Source organism: Protomyctophum bolini, assembly GCF_963924005.1.
Source record: "Protomyctophum bolini genome assembly, chromosome: 18".
Taxonomy (NCBI): domain Eukaryota; kingdom Metazoa; phylum Chordata; class Actinopteri; order Myctophiformes; family Myctophidae; genus Protomyctophum; species Protomyctophum bolini.
Window position 1 is genome coordinate 6,704,982 of NC_137879.1, and position 23,034 is coordinate 6,728,015.

The 23,034-nt window shown below is 44.8% G+C and overlaps 1 protein-coding gene across 1 annotated transcript in view; it reads right to left on the minus strand.

Annotated features, from left to right (window-relative positions):
* opn4b (opsin 4b) overlaps positions 1-19,482 on the minus strand; it is a 95,070-nt gene extending 75,588 nt beyond the window's left edge. The window contains 1 exon segment of the mRNA XM_080789214.1: positions 19,045-19,482. Coding sequence (XP_080645340.1) covers positions 19,045-19,263 — 219 coding nt within the window. The 5' untranslated portion in view covers positions 19,264-19,482.
* Positions 19,483-23,034: the final 3,552 nt, after the last annotated feature.

Genomic DNA, 23,034 nt, shown 5'->3' on the forward strand with positions numbered 1-23,034 from the left:
TTGTATTACTAAATAACTAACTACATAACTAACTGAAACTGAAAAACGCACTAAAATTAACAGAATAAAAGTCAAAACTAAACTATAATGAAAAATCCTAAACTATTATAACATTGCTCCGAATGCTATATAGAGTCTAAAGGACTATTCATGAAGTTTTAGGTCATAGGGTGACCACCAAGACGGTAATTAGTCAAAACAGAGAGATGTTTGGGTGAGTGGTGAGTCACCTTATCACCTAAAACTAGTAGTATGAATTACACCTCCTGAAAGCAGTCATATTTGATACAGTGAATAATATTATGCTTAGATTAGGACAAAATGTGCGCGACTGAAAAGACAGAAACAGAAGTGGGGGGAAGCCAAGGAGGCGTCACATCCGCGCTTTATCGCTTGCTTATTTTCAGAGCTTCGAGTAAGGTAAAAAATAAAATTAAAAGTACATTACTTGAGTAAATATAGTTACTTCCCACCCCTCCCTGTGTGCGTGCGTGCGAATGAGTGTTAAATTTACTCCAAATCTGAGAGGGTACAAATGAAAACACATGACCAGTGTTTTGCCAGATTTAGCAAGAGAAACAAGTGGTCGGTTCTACGAAAACAAGCCCAAAAGAAGCGACTATAGGCCACGTGACTCATGAGCGCACACTGTGTGATTCATCTCTCTGAGAAAGCTGAAGCAGGGAGGGACCCCCCCACTAATGGGTGCAGGCTTTAGTTCCGACATACTATTGATCCGAAACCTCAATCCTAACCTAACCCTAACCGCAAGCACGGGAGCAGCGCATGTCGGACCATCGCTTTTTCGCATCGCATGTCCCCCCGCTTCGGATCTTCGGTGTGTCGGAAAAGCATGCGCACCCCCCCACTAATACAGTAGATTAATGTTAGATGAGAGAGCTGAAGCAGGGACCCCCGCCCCCCCCACACACACACACTATTACAGTAGATTCATGTTAAATGAGAGAAAGCTGAAGCAGGGACCCCCCCCCACTACATATTAGATTCATGTTTGTGATAATGCCAGCCGATGGTCAGAGGCTCCAGGAAGTAGACATGGTCCACAAGTACATTTTAGGCATTTTATGTTCCTTCAAAAAGTGCCTTCATAGTGCAAGCCGGCGACAAAGTACCAACATAAATAATGCTGGCCAAAAGTATAAACGTTCCAAAAAACAAAATGAACACTTGAAGACTGTTAAAGGCTTTTTCACCTTCAATGAGGCCCTGGCTCCAATGAGGCCCAGGTTCTAATGAGACCCTGGTTCTAATGAGACCCTGGTTCGCAGCTCTCGCCTGATGTCTCTACTAGCCTCAAGTCAAACTGAACTCCCTTCACCTGCAGCAATCCTGCTTTTATACAGGTGGGGCAAACCATCCCCATATCAGTATCAGTAAGTGGTAAATAATTAACTCAACCACACGGCTAACTATAAGGCCTATACGAGTAATTCTTCCACAATACTATATTTTAAAGGAATATTAAATTATACAAATTCACTCAACCATATTGCACAGGCCCAGTTCATTTATTTTAGAGAACTCCAAAACTCCTTAAAACTGAGCTCCCTGCCATCCTTCGGTCAGTTCAAACTAAGGAATGCTCCAGAATATTTTTCACCGTGATTGCTCCCATGCTTCAATTGATTTATTGTACTAATGGTTGTTCTGTATAAAGTGCCTTTGTAATTTACCCTGATTTATAATGTTGTTTGATGTATTATCTTGTGACTGTACGTTATGTATTGTAATCTCGGCTATACGTTGAAAACGAGGGCTTGCCCTCAACTGTATTCCGAGTATAAATAAAGGTGAGAAGAAGAGAACCTAACATAAATAAGACCAAGCATAATAATACAGACATGAACAAATGAACCCCCCCCCTCCTCTACAGTACTTGGCACCCTCCAATCTAGAGAGGAGTGCCAGCACTGCAGAGGAGGAGAGACAGGTGACAAACATAACTCAACTTCTGTCAAATATAAACATATTAAAAACATGGTTAATGTAAAAAATAAAAAATAAATCACACTTATGGGAAGTGAGGAGCGCTCTTATCATCATACATCATTGATCACATTCCGGCCGATCACAACAATGTGCGACTGCGTCCTCACTTTTTATCCTCCAATCAGGGATAGAGATAGAGACATAGAAGGCGGGCTATAGGAGTCAAAAAATAAAACCGTGTGCGCGTGCGTGTGTTGCGTGCGTTGCGTTGCGTGTGTGCGTGCGTGTGTGTGTGCGTGCGTTACGTGTGTGCGTTGCGTTGCGTGCGTTACGTGCGTGCGTTGCGTTGCGTTACGTGTGTGCGTGCGTTGCGTTGCGTTGCGTGTGTGTGTGCGTGCGTTGCGACACCCATGTGTTTCCGTCCAGAGAGTCGGTCAGAGGGTTCGCGGCACGCTGCAGGCAATGATACTATCGTTTAAGTAAAGGGGGGGAAAAAAGTGAGTACTTTCTTTTTTACCACCACTGAGGAGAAAGCAGCACAGACAGACATCTCTATCTGCAGCCTGAAGCCCACCAGCCTGACGGAGTGATTATGTAAGTGAGAGTGAAAGGGAGGCCGTGGTGGGCGAGGGTCTCCCAGATGGAGAGATAAGAGGGGGTGTGTGTGTGTGTGTGTGTGTGTGTGTGTGTGTGTGTGTGTGTGTGCGCGACCTCCAAGGGCACTTCGGCATGATGTAATGTAAACAAGAAGTTCCCTTTGCCGCCTAAAATCAACCATGAAGGTCTCTCTCCCTGCCTCGTTTTCTCTCTCTCTCTCTCTCTCTTTCTTCTGTCGCTCCGACACTCAATCGCTTTTCCTCATCTCCTCATCGTCGGCATGCTCGCCACACTGGCTGTCTGACTGGCTCCTAAACTCTCCCTCTCTCATCCATCTCTCTCTCTCTCTCTCTCTCTCTCTCAATTCAATTCAATTCAATTCAACATGGCATGACATTCTCTCCCTCTCAACCTCCTGCCTCTCTGTCATCTCTCTTTCTCTCTCTCTCTCTCTCTCTCTCTCTCTGTGTGGAATGAAGGCCCATACACACACTCTCTCCGTAATGCTTCTCATCTCCCTTCGCTCTTTCACGTTCTTGATTTTCTTTAATTAACATGACCCCCCCCCCCCCCCACACACACACACACACACACACACACACACACACAATAATCATGAATTCCGTCCTTCAGCCTCGTTGTGCTCTCTCTCCATTTTCTAAAGCCCTCTCACTTCCCTCTCAGTCTGTCTCCGTCTGTCTCTGTCTCTCATCCATCAGTTTGATTGGGCGGTCTAACCCATTCAACTGCGACCGGGCCTTTGCAGTCCGTGCGTGGAATGCCCTGCCCCTGGAAATCAGGATTGCCGACTCGGTTCCTCGTTTTAAATCACTCCTGAAGACCCATTTTTATAAAGCTGCGATAAAGGATTCGTTGTGAATGTTACATACTGTATTTTGTATTTGTATGTATTTTTCACTTTCTGTTATCCAATGTTTTGCTATTATTATTGTGTTCTTTATTGTGTTCCCTTTGTTGTTAAGCAAAGAAAGGTGCTATATAAATAAAGCTTTATTATTATTATTATTATTAAAACCCAGGAAAGCATCCTGGTGTCATTTTAGATTATTATTATTATTTATTTTTACATTGGCAATTCAAAAGTATAGCAGATGTACAGTACAAGTACAATAAGCTCACAGCGCGGCCCCGTGTTGAAAGATCTTGAATCTTTCTTCCTGTCAGGTGAAAAGAAGCGGCTTGGACTCCTCATGCAGTGAAGGAAAGAGGCTATAGTCCAGGATTAGATTCTAAAATGTACACTGCATGGGTGAAAAAAAAGTTACAAAATCATGGGATAAAAATAATAAGGTGGGAACCGTGGGTGCAGGCTTTAGTTCCGACATACTATTGATCCGAAACCTCAATCCTAACCTAACCCTAACCGCAAGCACGGGAGCAGCGCATGTCGGACCATGGCTTTTTCGCATCGCATGTCCCCCCGCTTCGGATCTTGGGTGTGTCGGAAAAGCGAGCGCACCCTGGAACCGTGGCCAAATATATACTGTATGCCACTTGAGATGGGATCTAAACAATCTAACATCTTGATCACATAAACATGCAGGGCAGCACGTACGCAGCCCACCCAGCAGCCTTCTGCCAAATATATATATATATATATATATATATATTATATATATATTTGGCGGTCCTTGGCACACAAATGTTTGAGAACTACTGATTTGGAACTGGAAGGCATTATTTTGTAGAAAAGGGTCTCTGGTCTTGATTGATTTAATGCCACTAAATGTCACACAGAGAGGACGACGTCTGGGCTCAGCATGGCTCAGCAGGCTCTGCTATCAATCTGAAACGGTCACCTTGGTGCGTGCGTGCGTGCGTGCGTGCGCATGCACACAGGTGGTAAATGAGTGGCCGTGAAGTCATCCATTGTCTGAGTCAGAGAGAAAGGACAAGACAGACAGTGACGTGGCGTATATTACAAACACAACGCGGTCTCAGTCTCACGATGCGGAGAACACAACAACCTTAGGGATCAGAGCACACTTGAAAAGATGCCCAAATTGCCCATGCACATCTGACCGGAAGGAAGGAAGGAAGGAAGGACGGAAGGAAGGACGGAAGGCTGCTGGGTGGGCTGCGTATATGTGCTGCCCTGCATGTTTATGTGATCAAGATGCTAGATTGTTTAGATCCCATCTCAAGTGGCTTACAGTATATGACCAAAAGTTCCAAAGTTTCCAAACAAATGTTTGGGGCACTGCATAGTATAACCCATTCTGAACGGGAACCCGTTTTGGTGTTATAGCATCATGTTATGCTTTAGCTATTGAAAAATAGCAGATCTACAAGCTCATAGCGCGCCACCGAGTGGCGCGCTATGAGCTTGTAGATCTGATCTCAGGTCAGAATGGGATAAGTACAACCCGGCCTGGCGGAGACCTGCATGTGCTCCGAAGTGCACACACAGCAACGTCTTCTTGCTTTTTTTCCTCTACAGCCTAAATTCAATACTTCTTCTTCATCTCAGAGGCAAATAATATTATACTTTTACTCCATTACAATTGACAACTTCAGTCCCATATATATTTTCGCCATTTGACAATAGCAGCTCACAATGTGTCGCTTCCAATCACACTTGATTACGATTCGGTGCTGCAGGTGTGAATGCAATCCGCAGGAAATAAAGGAAATGAAGCAAACAATGTGGCGGGTGAGGCGCTGAACACAGTTGGAGATGGCACAACACATGCACAACATATGCACACACACGACACATGCACGTTATGAGTATAATTTTAACACCATAGATTTCACTGTGTAGGCTAGTTTATGAATTGATAAACATTGATAAAGGCCCCCCCTGCTGCGTTTCCAATTGCCGCGAATGACAGTGTGAAGGCAAACCGCCACAAATTAAATATGCAAGAATCAAAAAGGGGTGAAGTGTGCCTTTAAGCGCATAGATGAGAATTAACCAAGATGAAAGGAAGGGGATGAGAGTCAGACCAAAGGCAGAGAGAGAGAGAGAGAGAGAGAGAGGGGGGGGGGGGGGGGGGGGTGGTGATTAGGGGATGACAGTAATCAGAAGAGATGTGAAGATGTTCCAGACCTAAAAAAGGCAACAAACTCAATGACTTCATTAATCATGACTGAAGCGCACACACTCACTCACTCACTCACTGCACACACACACACACACACACACACACACACAAGGTAATCCCATATCACTGTACCAAGGCCAAAACTAACTCGGAGCTGCAATAATTATTCGTTTGTTCTAAAAAAAAGGCAACAAACTCAATGACTTAATCATGACTCTCTCACACTCACACACACGCACATCAGGTAATCCTATATCACTGTACCAAGTGCCAAAACTAACTAATTCTTCATTTGTTCTTGGGTTTTGGGATTCCTGCCTGTTCCATTTTCTGTTTCTTTGTACCTTTGCCTGCCGTACCATTCCGTATGAGTACCGTATGTTGTTTTAACCAATTAACCAACCAATTACTTTGATTGCTTTTTTCCATCTACAGGCTTTTCTACAATCTACGTACTCACTAAGTGATGTGAGTGTGTAGATCGGTGTCCTTGAGCAAGACACTGAACCCCCTAACTGTTCACGATGAGCAGGTTGAGCAAGAAGCTGAACCCCCTAACTGTTCACGATGAGCAGGTTGAGCAAGAACCGCTGAACCCCCTAACTGTTCCCCATGAGCAGGTTGAGCAAGAACCGCTGAACCCCCTAACTGTTCCCGATGAGCAGGTTGAGCAAGACGCTGAACCCCCTAACTGTTCCCGATGGGCAGGTTGAGCAAGACGCTGAACCCCCTAACTGTTCACGATGAGCAGGTTGAGCAAGACGCTGAACCCCCTAACTGTTCCCGATGGGCAGGTTGAGCAAGAACCGCTGAACCCCCTAACTGTTCCCGATGGGCAGGTTGAGCAAGAACCGCTGAACCCCCTAACTGTTCCCCATGAGCAGGTTGAGCAAGAACCGCTGAACCCCCTAACTGTTCCCCATGAGCAGGTTGAGCAAGAACCGCTGAACCCCCTAACTGTTCACGATGAGCAGGTTGCCGCCTTGCATTGGATTCCTCCGCCATCGCCGTATGTATGAATGAATGTATGAAGTGAATGTGAAGTACATACCGCACCGTATTTGCAAAGCGCTTTTGGTATATAGAAAGGGCATAAAAAGCAGTCCGCTCCACTTATCATTTATGAATTTCCTGTTTACAGAAGAGCTGCATGGAGAGACGGGGATAAGACAGAGCACGGTTTGACTGAACAAACACTCTAGAAGGCTTCGCTACATCAGTCTATGCTGTAGATATACTGTAGAGCACCTTTAAGTGGTTCAGGAGACATATTGGATTGCACCCGGCTCGCCCTCGGAGGTCTGCGTTTGGGTCCGTGCACCGCGGCCGACCTGCTCCATTCCACTGTGACATTAATGCCACAGTGGAAGAATGACATCCACCCGGGATCTTGTTATAGCAGGACCGTTCTCTTCATTTAAAAAAAAAGATTGTATCTTTATAACGAGACGGGTATATACGGTAGATATATCGTTGCTTTCGGGGCAGAAACCGCTTAACTAGTGGTGGCCCGGGAAAAGTATACACATTTCTTACTTAAGAAAAAGTATCTATCTATAACTGTATGCATTTTACTACAAAAGTATTGGCATCAAAATGTACTTAAAGTACCAAAAGTAAGAAAGTACTGTCACGTATACAAATCTTTTTGAAAATAGTCGATCTACAAGCTCACAATGCTTTGGCATTGCGACGCATTTAAAGGCCGCCGTGAGGAGCTAAACATGAGAGTAACGAGACGCTTGTATGACGCGCGGCCGGCGCACGCAATGAATTCAGGTCCATTCCAGCTGTCAGTTTGACCATTTAATCAGTCACCACACATCAACGATATACAACCCAGGCTTGTAGCTTTAGCTAAACGTGGATGTTAAGGTGATAAAAGGTGCGTTAGATGCGGTCAACAGAAAATGTCTTTTCCCACATTCACCCTCCTCTCTCTGTCCAACTTCCCTCACCCGAGTGACCGGTGTAAACGCCATGAATATGTAGAGTGGCAGCGCCCCAGCCCCGGTGACACGCCCACTACCTGTGCAGTGCCCATCAAAGTGACATACAGTACCTGACGTCAATCAATATAGAACACATTAGAATGCAAACACATTACGGCTCCTACACGTTCTATCAATCAATGACACATCCCATGAAGCCACACGCTGTTGTACAAACGAGACACTCTCATAATGTCAGTCATTATAAAGAGAGGACGTAATTTAAACAGGGAGAGGTTGTGTTGGAAAGATAAACTTTCATAACTTGATGTTTCGGTATACATTCAGGAATGTAATGATTATGCTACTGTATGAACAATGGAGAGCCTACTTGTCAGTTGTCAGGTGAGTGCATGCAGGACCCAAATGCATACAACTGGAGGCAAGATAGTTCAACTAAAAACAAACGCATTTAAACTAACAAAGATTGTCCCCCAAAACTATAGTGGGTAAAACATAAGCAGGTACCCGCACCACGACAGGCTTTTATGAAGCGGCAGAGGGGAATGAGCCAACGAAAAGCCTTGTTTTACGATGCCAGTGCTTTTCTGCTTTTCTATGGCAAAGCATCAAGTCAGCGCTATTGGCATCCAGCATTTTGTGTGCTCGGCATCCACCTCGGAATTGCGCTCATATATACAATAGGCACCTCAATCACAAAACAGTTCCAACTTTTTGGAGGGGAGCAAATAACTCTCGCTCATCAATCTCACTTCGGCTTGGAGCGATAAGCCCACTAGCATGAGACACCTCTGCCCTCATGGCAGAGGTGTCTGTGTGTCTAGGTCAATGCATGCGTGTGTAGCGCTCTTTGGACACGATATCAGAAGCACTCTGTCGCTCAAAAAAACCAAACACTTTCTATAGACATGTCAGGCTATGTGTGCAGCCGGGCAGATCAAGTGGAGGGCCGATGAGGGAGTGGAAACAGACGTCTAGCACTGAGGTAACTTTTATACGTTGTTGTCGTCCTATGCGGTCTTTATCATTTGTTTTCGTTTATTTTGTTTTTAACCCATTTTGGGCGGGAACCCCTTTTGGTGTTGGCATTATGTCATGCTTTAGCTATTGAAAAATAGCAGATCTACAAGCCACCGAGTGGTGCGCTATACGAGCTTGTAGCTCTGCTATTTTTGAAAAAATCGAAGAACGACTGAAAACTGTCAGGATGTAGAAGACTTTTTTAGAATCCGATCTCAGGTCAAAATGGGTTAATATTAATAATTCATATTGTATGTAATGTAAAGCGGTGCGGTTCCCCCTATAGGATATCTTATTTCAACCACACAACAACTATAACTGTCCACTTTCCCATGGAGAGGACTGCATATTATGCAGTCCCATCCTTTTGACCTCCTCCTCCCCGCAGGGAACACATTCACCAAGTCCGTCTGTGTGCTTTCTCATTAGCGCTTTAACCCATTCTGACCTGAGATCAGATTCATACGAGGTTTCCACGGGACACACACTGGTCTGATTAACCCATTCTGACCTGAGATCAGATTCTAAAAATGTCAGTCGTTCTTCGAATTTTTCAAAAATAGCAGACCTACAAGCTCGTATCGCGCCACTCGGTGGCGCGATATGAGCTTGTAGATCTGCTATTTTTCAATAGCTAAAGCATAACATGATGCCAACACCAAAATGGGTGCCCGGTCAGAATGGGTTAACAAAGAGAGATATCTCATTATAATGATACACTTATATGAAACTTAGAATACCGTACAGCCTATATAGGAGTGTTGCTATCTATAGCGAGAAACGGATATCGTTTCAACAAGAATTGATCTGATTTGAATGAGAAAGGGGACGGAGTTTTAACGAGGAAAATATATCGTTATCACACAGTAAAAGTGTTCATTGAAACTCTTCGACGGGGGTAAAGAAAAATGGCGTACTGGAAAAGAGATCTCATTATAATAGGTTTATTTTATTTCTTTCCCACTGCTGTGACATTAATTCATCTCCATACTCTCCTAATGACCACAGCATTAAGGCACTAATTATCCGTGGAGCGCCTCATTTATACTGTCTGGGGAATTACACAAGTTGGAAGAAGTCTCTAATATAAACGGCATCTTTGACCACTTCAATAATAATAGTATAATAATAATACTGCACGGCAGGGCTTCTCAAAGTGGGTGCCGTCAAGGTTATACAAGTTTTGGATTTTTCAGTTTTAGTTAGTTTTGACTTTTAATTTAAATTTTATTTTTGAAATTCAGTTAGTTTTAGTTCGTTTTTAGAGCGGGTTTAATAGTCACTTACGCAAGTACTGCAATCGGCTGGGTATGTATGTATGTCGGTGATGTCCAGCGGCCAATAAGGGACCACCATTCTTGATAACGTAACTAAGGTACGTTTGGTGATTGGCTGGGTATATGAATGTATATGTCAGGGTAAGAATGGTGGTCCCTTATTGGCTGTTGATGGTGACGTTAACAGGTCTAAAGGATTTAGAACAGCAGTTGTAAATAGACATTAGTTAGTAGCAGTATTTGCGCTCTCTGCTTGTGCAATAAAACATAATAAAAGAGAATACTATACATACTGTATAAAGATATATATTCTGTTTAAACACTTTCAAACCTGCATCCCTATTTTGTGAATGTCATAATATAGGCGAAGATTTTAAAAAGAAAATATTCAAAGATATTTGAAAATAGCGAATCTGCAAGCTCATAACGCTGCACATCATGAAGCAATGTGAGCTTGTAGATCATCCGTTTCCACTGAGCAACATATGACGAAGTATAAAACATTTCTCCATTCCCGGCCGGGTGAACGATCTACATATTCTTCTCCTTACATAATCTTATCTCAGGTATTATACCAAAAATATGTAGACTTTGTTTCTTTTTCTTGACCTCCTCTCCCCCCGTGACCCCCCCCCCCCCCCCCTCCTCCTCTTCTTCCCTTTATTTTTGAAGGGAACAAACGATATGGTGGGAACTAGAAGTTCACGCTCGCTCAACTCAAGACTACACACTAAACTATACGCACAAGAAGACATTTCAATCCACTCTTTTACTTCTGAATTCTGAATAGAATAATTATGTCAAGTAATGTATGAATTGGGTTTAAGACTCTATTTGAATTAAAATAGCATTTAGCTCAATGTTTAGTTCAAAGGTTAAGTTTCCAAATATTGAACAAGAGACATATGGTATACGGATGCTGTGGCTCTATAATGATGTATTCAAAAAGCTTAAAAATAATAGGTGGATTTCCATGGAATGTGCCGTGTTCCTCCACGCCTCCTGGAGCATGAAGGAACATGGCCTTTCCTTTAGTCAGTGCCACCCTTGGGACAATCACACAGAGACACCTCACTAGTATAGCCTCGGAAACCCAGACATTTTTATTTCCAGGAAAAAAAGAAAAAACTATAAGTCTGGGGCCGAGTCCACTTCAATTCGGCATACAGTGGCGCAAACGTCGCTCACTCCCTGCTGATTTCTGATCATCTGCTTTGTTAAATTGACGCACACGCACGTAATCACACACACACACACACACACACACACACACTCCTCTCTCTCTCTCCGTCGCTCTAATCAATTAGTCTCATGTCCAGCAGCTGCATGTGGCTGGTTTCTCTCGGCGGATCCTGCCGGGAGGGAGCTGCCTAAAAAGCATACAGTAGGTTAATTCCACTCATTCTACCTCACTAGAAATGCGGCGCCAGCAATTATCCCATTCTGACCGGGCACCCATTTTGGTGTTAGCATCATGTTATGCTTTAGCTATTGAAAAATAGCAGATCTACAAGCTCATATCGCGCCACCGAGTGGCGCGATACGAGCTTGTAGGTCTGCTATTTTTGAAAAATTCGAAGAACGACTGACATTTTTAGAATCTGATCTCAGGTCAGAATGGGTTCATCAGACCAGTGTGTGTCCCGTGGAAACCTCGTATGAATCTGATCTCAGGTCAGAATGGATTATACAGTATAATGTGGCACTGCCTGCATCCCCTCAAGACGGGTTGAGGCACCTGAGGTACCCCCCCCCCCTCTCTCTTCCTTCAGGGGGGGGGGGGTCACCGCCCACCATGTCTAACCTACTCACCGCCGTGGTTGGGAGAATACAACATGAAGTCACTGAGCCGCGGTGATCGTCGCTCCTGTCACAGACATGTGCAGAGCCAGTACTCTGTCAGTAAAAACCAATCCATTTCATGCTCAGACCGCTCCATTTAATCTGGAAGTTTGCACTGCTCATTCCTTTTTTTTTTTTATATATATTTTTTTTATCCCACGATTTTGTAACCCATTTTTCACCCCTGTGTCAATCATCTAATGTGATCCTGGGCTCTACACACCCTCCACCAACCTAGTCCCCATAATTATATGGGGGACAAGGGGGAGAGCAACGGACTTGAACTCATGCTTCCTTCATGCCTGAGTGTCCAAGTTGCTCCTTTACACCTGACAGGGGGGGAGTTTCCCTGGTTGGACGTATAGCGCGTGGAAGGAACACGTTATTCCAACCAGTTCCTTTCCACTGCTCATTCCTGCTTGCATTTGCTGCCGTCATGCTACTGCTCTTGCTCAAACCCTCTGATCATCCTCCACCACCCCAGCTACCACTTGTTGTTTTGGATCTGCTGTTTATGTACGGGGTTGATTCAGACGAGTTCCTATATGGTCGGGACTCGATGCTCTTTATCGGAGTACGTAAAAGCAGATCGAATTCCTCGCCAAATCACAATAAATAAATATATTTCTCATTTCATATTCAATATTACAAATATATTCTATCCATTAATGAGTTGTCCTGACTGACACAGGCTTACTACCACTATGGCCAAGTGCTGCAAGTGACCAACTCAAAGCCCATGCTATAGCGTGACTAATGCAGAAAGTAGGGGTTCTTATAGGTAGCATTGGATGGAGCTACGAAACACCTCGGTAAGCACATAGGATGGAGCTACCGAACACCTCGGTGAGCACATAGGATGGAGCTACCGAACACCTCGGTAAGCACATAGGATGGAGCTACCGAAACACCTCGGTAAGCACATAGGATGGAGCTACCGAACACCACGGTAAGCACATAGGATGGAGCTACCGAACACCTCGGTAAGCACATAGGATGGAGCTACCGAACACCTCGGTAAGCACATAGGATGGAGCTACCGAACACCTCTGTAAGCACATAGGATGGAGCTACCGAACACCTCGGTAAGCACATAGGATGGAGCTACCGAAACACCTCGGTAAGCACATAGGATGGAGCTACCGAAACACCTCGGTAAGCACATAGGATGGAGCTACCGAACACCTCGGTGAGCACATAGGATGGAGCTACCGAAACACCTCGGTAAGCACATAGGATGGAGCTACCGAACACCTCGGTGAGCACATAACGGATTACAGGTCCCCTGGATCTGCCACCGATGCTGGACCAGTCATTACTCATCCTATAAATCACCTCCCTGATGAGACTTTTCTTCAGGCTGGGTCATCAGTTAAATGTGCGACGCACTTAGATCTGAACCTGAAGATGAATGGACACGCACATGCGTGCACACGCGCACGCAAGCATGCACGCCCTTTTGCATGCGCAACTGCATGCTCAATTGCACTCAATCTACATATATTTGCATGGATACACACTTGCATATATTCACAACAGCAACACAACCTATAGGGTCACTCACCATGTGTTTACTCATCGTCATCCCATACACACCTTCTCTCTCTCAGTCTCACACACGCACATGCACACACAATCTCACATACGATCTCTCGCCTGCAGCCCTGCTCTCAAGTGCATACACTTAAGTGCACACACAGCCAAGTTTGTGTGGACCTGTCAAAACATCTAGCTATCTGCATTCTGCACCTATCTGCATGCATGCTCAGTTGCTCACGCACGCACGCATGCACGCACACACACCTACAGAGTACAGACACACGTTGAGAGAGAACTTCAACACAATGTCAAACGACCAAGCTGTCTCCTGACAGTTCTTAAATGAGACCAAATGTTGAACATTTCAAACATTTTGCTGTGTCTTCCTGTGTGTAAAAAAAAAAAGCCCCCCCCAAGATATCTTTAAAAAACAAAGTAGCAGAAAGCAACAGTTTTGGATGTGGTTTCTACCCGACAGATACGTTTATCCTACTTCGCCATACCACAATGGCACACAAACACTTTTGGGCTTGTAGATCTGTTATTTTCATTCATTTATTTATTTAATCCAAAATGAGTTAATAGCACAGGCAGACTCTTCACATACTAGAATATGTCTGAAATAAATATCAGAGCTGAAATCGACATGTAAATATGAAATAAATGCTTAAACATGTAGCTAGGTGTCTAATGTCTAAGAGTCCACAGAAGTTAACCTTTCAAGCCTGTTTTCTCAACTCGCTGTTTCTCTGCAAGACATTACTCTATAAGCCATATCTTCAAAACTGGTGGGTCAAACTTATTAACCACTATGTCAATTTGAAGCTAGGATTCCCTGCTTTCATATGACATGAAAAAACTAAAAAAATCTAAGAAATCCAATGGCAGTCCCTCGGTCAAATTTGGTTATCTGACAGCAACAATATTTACATATTTTCACTATCCTCCCTCCCTAGGTTTCCCCCCTTCTCTCTCTCTCTCTCTCTCTCTCTCTCTCTCTCTGACCAAGGTTGGGACTCCCACTGCGCTTCAGTTTGAGTGAATTTCCAAACTGATCGTACAGTAAATGTAACTGATGTCATGTGAAAGGTGAACAAATGCGGCATTCCGGTTTCACACAAGGTCCTGGAGATATGCATGTGTGTGCGCGCACACACAAACACACCTCAGTGCTTTAATCCAAACAAGTCCAGAATGTGCAGAATGTAAAACATGCACATGAACGTATTCACAGTCAACATTGCTCATACACTTCAGTCTGCCATATTACCAACAACACCGGAGACAAATGATGGGTAAAGAAAGCACCTTCTCCTCCAAATAGATCAACTGCCTACTGTATATAATGTATAGGAGATTGAACCACAATATGTTGCAATGCTGCTTTGCTTTACAACCACATAATCCTCAAGCCTCTGACCCCCGGCCTGTGGACATGTTGGCCCAAGCTGCCAAATATAAAAACAATGAGCTGACACTTATAGCCTAGATCAGCGGCAGAGACGAAATACTTGTATAATCGTCATAGGCTGGCATTGCTGTTGCCAGCCAGGGTGTTCTTGCTTGGTGGTTTCATTGTGAACAAGTAGCCTAAGGAGAGTACAGTACTGTATGCATTATGCATACCCTACCTGGCAGGTGAAAACAAAAGCCACCAGATTTACTGAGATTAGCATTTGAATGCCTGTATATACTCCCACAGCTTCTCTATACATGTCCAGCAACAGTGTCTTGCTATACTGTAGATAACGCCAATAAAACCGCCATTAACGACAGTTTGGGAACCCCTGGCCTAGATGTATAATGGCTTGTATACTAATGGTTGGTATTTTACTTGTTTAATAAGGAATGTACGCACGCACGCACACACAGCAGATGAGAGCGAATGAGAGCCAGAGAGAGACACATACATTACAGAGCCACACAAAGATAGGGAGACAGATTGACAGAAACTGACAAAAAGAGAGAGAGAGAGAGAGAGAGAGAGAGATCCAGGGGGACCTCTAAATGAAAACCACTCTCACCGCAGTGGCGGTACATTGACTCCCATGCGGAAGCTGCCCCCAGGGCCGTGCCAGAACACTGAATCAGTATCAACTTTCCCCACTTCTGAACAACCCCGCCATGCAGTAGGAGAGGAGAAACCACACCATCACAGCACAGGCCCTCTCCTCATCCCCGTAAGCCTTAAAGCCAGCGGGCCAGAGTGAGATCAGAACCACTCACAGTTCACACTATATAGCTGAACCATTGTTAGCCAACTAAACCCACCTTTCATGTCGCTCGCCGTACAGTAACGGACTAACGGTGATATTTGAACTGGGGTTATATGGTTCAAATCAAATGTATAGGTCTACAACTTTGTTACAGTTACAACATATTGGCATTTAGCAGGAGCGCATATATCCACAGTGACTGGATGTATACACGGGTGATATCGGAATAAAGCGTGCAGCTCCAGTTCATATAGGTATTCCCACGGTTTGGACCCAAGTGCAGGAACTCAAACAAAGGCGTGCAGGAACTCAAACAAAACACTACCATGCCTCAGCTGACCTGAGTTTGGGTTCCTCTTACCTCACCTATACATGTGACAGATATATATATAGTCTAAGTCACGTAATGCAGCGTGCAGAGAGAACAATGTGTTGCCTCAAAGAAACTAGGAGAATTCCAGGACAGGTACACAATGAACGAATATAACAATAACATGATACCTATAATAAACAACATTCTTAGCCGTCGTCGTCAAAAAGGAATCTAAGCAATAAAAAAACATGAGATCCAATGAGTATACCAATCAACCAATCACACTCGTGTGAAGTGAGGGGCGCCCTCTGTGGCTACCTCATCATCATCATCATCACTCGTCATCTCTTAACCCATTCTGACCTGAGATCAGATTCAAACGAGGTTTCCACTGGACACACACCGGTCTGATTATAACCCATTCTGACCTGAGATCAGATTCTAAAAAATGTCAGTCGTTCTTCGATTTTTTTCAAAAATAGCAGACCTACAAGCTCGTAGCGCACCACTCGGTGGCGCGCTATGAGCTTGTAGATCTGCTAGTTTTCAATAGCTAAAGCATAACATAGTGCTAACACCAAAATGGGTGCCCGCCCAGAATGGGTTAATCTAAATAGTCAATTTGCTTGTGGTCTTTTAGTGCTGCAGCATCGTCATCTTTATCCTTGCCCACAGTGTAATGTTCAAGTTCTTCTCTATATTTTGCCATGGCTGGAGAAGAGATGTGTGATAGGATATGGTGGAAGTGCTGGAAAAGCCGCCGGCGTAGGGCTGCAGCTGTGTGTATACGCTCTAGTTTTTTGCAGTTTGAGTATTTTCCTCTTCTTTAACCCATTCTGACCTGAGATCAGATTCATACGAGGTTTCCACGGGACACACACTGGTCTGATTAACCCATTCTGACCTGAGATCAGATTCTAAAAAATGTCAGTCGTTCTTCTATTTTTTCAAAAATAGCAGACCTACAAGCTCGTAGCGCGCCACTCGGTGGCGCGCTATGAGCTTGTAGATCTGCTATTTTTCAATAGCTAAAGCATAACATGATGCTATAACACCAAAATGGGTTCCCGTTCAGAATGGGTTAAGGCCACACACAGTCTCCAGTATACACACACACACACACACACACACACGCGTATGACGGGCACACGGCTTTTACAGATCAGATCATCGATTGCTCACTCACCCGGAGTTCCAGGAGACAGACTCTCCACATGGCACCGAAGCAGTGGGGGATCCCACAGGCTCAACGGTGCGTTATAGGTTAACAGTGCCACCGAGACCGCGTCGGAGAAAACCTCCGGAGAGGAAGGCATACACCCCCGCGGGGGCATGAGGCGCGTCGGGATACTAAAATACGGGGCGAGGAAGCGAGCGGACCGGATCGTACCGTGGCTCAAACTCGTCATTGTCACTGTCGTTACCGTCTAAAAAGTACATTTCCTTCTCGTGCTTTATAGTGGTGTGGCTTAACAGTCTGACACCAAAGTTCTCATTATGCCATCGACCTCCGACCACGAGACATGAATGCTGTGAGTTATTGTTGTATAAAACTGAATCAGTTTGACTCACATGTATTTATATTGGCCACACGACTTCTTACTGTATATACGTCGTCATTTAGGGCTCTAAAACAAACATTAAAGCGGATATAAGCAATAATATGTCAACATTTTAATGACTTTGCAGACTTTAATGCATCGGGACACACAGGCACGAAGGAGTTATGGTGCTGCAAGACAAAATGTTTGTCTGCTGCTTAATGAGGCCTATATATAGTCCCCAGGTGTGCTGATTGTTGGCCCCGCCCACACCACCAACAAGGCAACCTGCCTCTCAGCTAGAGTGGTGGGGGGTTTTCTACAAAGTCCATAGACTTGGCTGGCAAAGTGCTCTAAATAAACACAATCTTCAAAAGACATGCATTGGAGGGGCTATATAGCGGCCCTCAAAAAAGAGAAAAAAGTGACAAGAAGGATTAAGTAGCCTATATACTACTAAATAGTGCTATAGGGGGTGAGGTGGAGTGCCCCTTTAATTCATACATACTGATGTATGCTTCAAATTGCACTAGTGCTGGTGCCCCCCCCCCCCCTACTGCACAGTGCTTTAGTATAGCTACATGTGCGTGTAGCTGCACGCACACACACATGCGCACGCGCACGCGCGCGCACACACACACACACACACACACACACACACACACACCCTGTATCCATAAAAACTGATCTGGCCGCAGGTCCGTGTGTAGGACACAACACATGCATTCGCGCGTGTGTCGCGTGCGTAAAGACAGAAAGAGACAGCTGTGGGGCTGTGGATAAGAGGCTCAATTCCGATAATTAACATTTTTCTCTGTTACGGACTTGTTAATGTCGCCGGTCGCCGGCGGTGACTGATTGGACCTTTCCATTATTGCAATTAGGCTACTGTCAATTTTAAATAGCCCCGGAAACTGTATGTTCCCTGCCGAAGGATGTGACACCACACCACGCACACGTGCAGTGTCTTATGTGCGTGCGTGCATGCACAACCGACCTGTATGGGAAAAAGTTGTCCCTGGATGATGGATAGCCTACATGGTGTATATAGGACGTGTATAAAGAAGACGAATTAGCCTACGGGGCGACACACACACGCGCGCGCGCACAAACAAACACACACACACACACACACACACGCACGCACACACAAGCACAAAGACGCACGCACAGTAATTATCTTCCGCCAATACTTCCCATAATTGGACAGATATACTGACAGTTGTAGGCTATTATTATAATTTATCCGTTTCCTATGTGCCGTCTCCCCGGCCCGGCATCATCATTTACGCCCACAAGCGCAAGATGTCCTGTGTTACAGTATAATAATTATAGGCTGCCTCCTGTACCAGAGAGAGACTGAACATTCAGTCACATATTATTATAAGTGAACTGATGACCCGGGGGGGCCGATCCGTCCCACACATTCCGCAAAGGAAAGGGACAACAACACCATGTGCTAAAACAAATCTTATTATGTGGTGCTGTTGCAATCAGTGTTAATTGCCTACTGCCATATGTGAGTTTCGGCTAAACTCGCTAAACAGCAGCGTTTTTACGCACCGCTGGCTGCTGGTTGATGTTTAGGCAACCCGACTGATCCAGACAAGAAGCAGTTCCCCCGGCAGCAGCTAAAAGAGATCGCCGCACAGAGACTGCTACTCTCGTTAGGATATATACGGACTTAAGTTATACGGAGCATGCATGGAAGCGTGGACAGGTCACTTACAGATGTCGCCCCCGCCACATGTGGCCTCAGCTCGGTCATCAGCCGGTGATGCGCGCCGGTCACGGAGCCGCTGATGTTCCACGGCGCCTCCCGCGGCGTCACCACACTCACAGCTACCCCGGCGGCGGTCCCGCCGGCGGAGACGCTCGGATGATGATCCGGCGTCGGGATGATGGTGGTGATGGTGCCCTGCTGGCCGATCAGCAGGCGAGAGTCCATAGTGGAGGAGGAGGAGGACGGAGGAGGAGGAGGCGGCAGCCGGCAGGGGAAAGAAAGTATGAGAGAAGAGATACAGACGGAGAAATGGAGAGAAGGAAGCTGGTTAAAGTGTTAAGTGGACGGAGAGAGTGAGACGTGGGGACAGAGATGATGAAGCACCGCTGCTGGGCAGACAGAGCAGACTCAGCAGAGTAGCCCGTCTCTGCCTCAGTCAGTTCTATACTGGCACAACATCACTGATAGACTGAGACCCCGCCGGTCCACACTGCCATTCTACTCTAATATTATGAGAGAGGGAGAGGGGTGGGGGGGGGGGGGTGACTGCTCTGCTCTGCTCTGCTCTGCTCTGCTCTGCCTCTCTCTCTCTCTCTCTCTCTCTCTCTCTCTCCCCCTCTCTCTCTCTCTCTCTCTTCCCTCACTCACTCAATTTTCAATTATAATGAGCTTTATTGGCATGCCATGAGGTGTTTACACTGCCAAAGCAAGTGTCAAAATACAATAAGAAACGGTTGAACATAGGGTAGCTATAAGTATATTGTTGTGTATGTGGCCTATATGAACACAACTATAATAAAGAAATAAAACACTGGAGAAGGGAGCTCAGTTTTATAGTACTTTACTGGTCAAAGCCAGAACTGACACGCATCAATCAAGGGTATACAATGCAGCTGGTGCAGGACCTAAGAGCACCTAGCACAAGGCAGAGTGGTCTGCCACATAAAGTAGTCCCTGGAGAAGCAATACACTACAATCGGTGCACACTGCACAGGTCTCCATTTGGACAAAATGTGTAGGAGTAGCATTTCTTACTCTGCTGTGTGTGCGGAAATCGCACTCTGTGTTCATGACTTGAGGCATTTTGTTCAAAACGGACCTATCCTGCAAACATATTAGCCAATGGGGATGGAATATGGGGACGCGCACAGGTCCGCGTTGATCACATGACTACAGGGATAGTGTATACCGATTTGCGTGATGTATGGATAAAATGTACTTAATGTGTTTTGCTCAAAATTTCAAATCGGCCTCATGGTGGCACTATAACAGGCCGGTTCATCGTTGCCATCCAGGGAGTGTGTGTGCACATGAAGTTTGGCATCGACCGTGCCAACGGTCTGAGATTAGCTGGTAACAGACTGACAGTGCTAAACATAGGCCTATACTTTGCCCATGCCTTCGGCCTGGTGGAGACAATGAATTCTATACTGGCCATATATGGAGTGTGACTTGAGTGCAGAGGGTTTGATGAGGTCAGATCAACATAATTATTAACATTATTATTATTTATTTGTTCAAAATGAGTCACTCCTGCAACAAATCTGACAGATCACCTGACTATAGAGATACTGTGTAGTGTGTACCTATAGTTGCGTGATGTTTGGAAAGTTTTTAGTTTTAGAAATTTGGAAAATTGCTAAATATGTCAAAAACATGTTTTGCAAAAATCGATCGTCTATCAGACGAATGGTTCCAGAAGAATCCAGAGAGTTCTCAAGAGTGCATGTTTGGCTGTTTGCCAATAATCCAAGAAACAGTCACAGAAGTGAGGCTATTAGGGCAGGTAAAGGATCAAAATAGGGCTTAAGTGGTACTTCTCCTCTTCCTATAGAAATGTAGTGGAGTCAAAAGTACAATATTTGTCTTTGAAATTAAGTCATTAATGTCAAAAAATACAAAAATACTCACGCAAAGTACAGGCACTTTCTTCCCGGTTTGATCCCGGGCTTCCATACCCCTGTGTGAGGGTCAAAGTATCCCCACTGAACCCAATGGCTCGCAAAGAGCAGAGCAGGTTTGGGTGCCATGGTTGCCTCCGCCATCTGTACGGGTGAATGTAACGCACATTGGAAAGCCATTTAGATAAAAGGCACTCGATCTTTAAATGCACCATTTGCCATCACTGCTCTTCCCTTCTCTCATTGCAATTCTCACCCTTCCTGCTTTCTTACACGTATACAATGCTTGTCTGAGCACGCCTGATGGAAAACTAACAAACCAACACACTCCTCAATCAATACTGTGAGCGTGCGCTGCTTGCGTCAAGAGTGCGCGTTTGTGTCAATAGTGGGTGCTTGCCAAAAAATCCCAGAAATACAGTAAATAATCACAGAAGGCAGGTTAAGGATGGAAGTTTAATGTAAACTTGTCCCTGGTGGATCCACGTTGGCAGCCCTGTCACGGTGTCACGGTTCCGTTTGCTGTCTCTGCTGTACAAGACACCGAACAAAAAGGAACAGTAGAAACAAATGACTTGACTGTCACTGACAAACGAAGAGTGAGCGCTCGGCAGCACAGCTTGCGAATCAGCCGTATATCCACTTACAGTATCACCCCAGATGGCCGATGTTAGTCCATATCACACCACGAGAGGTTAAAGAGCAGAGTCTGTTTGTATTTAACCATAACTCAGGCGATCAGAAGATGAAGTAATATTATATACGTAAGCTTTACCAAGCCATGTGGTCCATATAGGGCAGGAGCCTGTCTCCTGTTTCTGTAGCCTGAGGCAGCTTAATTGATGTACAAGTACTGTACATCCCTCAGCCATGATGTACAGCTTTACACGTACAACCCCTGTAGTTCTGGACATGACAACAGTGTGTCACAGCCAGGTACGACCTAACAATCAACCCTTTAATGCTGAGCGATGCCAAGCATTCTTATATATATTCTTATATAGACCCAGCCGGGGAATCTAACCGCGACCTCCCGATCTCAGAGCGGACACAGCCTACCTGTAACACCACAAGGCAACCGAGCTGGTTATCAGAAGATTTTTTACTTCTTTAGCAAAAAACAGCTGATTTACAAGCTCTCAAGATTGACTTTGATCACTATTTGTAATACTCATATGTAGAGCTTTTTACGTGGTTAATAATAATAATATATACGATTTATATAGCGCTTTTCTGGGTACCCAAAGTCGCTTTACAGAACAGAAGTACAGACATTTCTATTAGAAAAACTAGTTAAAAGGTTAAAAGGTTAAAAACTATAGAAATAAAAATAAAAAAGCATGGTTCCCAGCCTGATAAGCTGCGTTCCGTGCATTGTTTTGCTACTTGCTACTCCGTCTGTAAAGGGTCCTTTCTCCAAGTTAAAAAGGTAGAAACCAACCCAGCAACTGATTGGTCTGTTGTCGTAACAATGTGCACTACGTACGCAGCTACTGCGACTTACGACCGTCGGCTACGTATCATTCACTAAACTCACCCCACACAGCCCTTAGTTTGTTTCCACAATCGGTGTATTGAAATTGTTTGGTTTGCAACAAGGACGTGAAAAAGTGAACGTGATCAAGACAATATGACAACAACAATAAGCAAGACTTTCACAAAGAAAATAGACTAAATAATGTAGACAAAAATATGAAGTAAAATCACAGAGACGAGACAAGACAAAAATGAAGGGACGCCGTCAGTTTGTTTGTCCAACTGAACCTGACACAGTTACTGAATCAAATTAGTGTTTCCGTTTCACCACAGGTTATACTCTCGAGTCTCGTGCTACAGCGCATGTTTTTAGTTAAGCATTAAATAGAGGTTTAATTCTAAGAGCAATAATCAGGGGTCCCTCTCATCCTGCCAGCGCACATTTGTGTTGCAAAGTATTAAGAGCAGAACTACTTTTTTTCCCCATGACTGCACACATCCCGAGGCATTTGTTTATTGTTTTGTCTACACCCCGTGCTTGTCAAGATTCAAGATGTTTATTATCACAAGGATGCGAGAACATGCACTGTGAAAAACCTATAGCTTGGGGGCGCTCCAT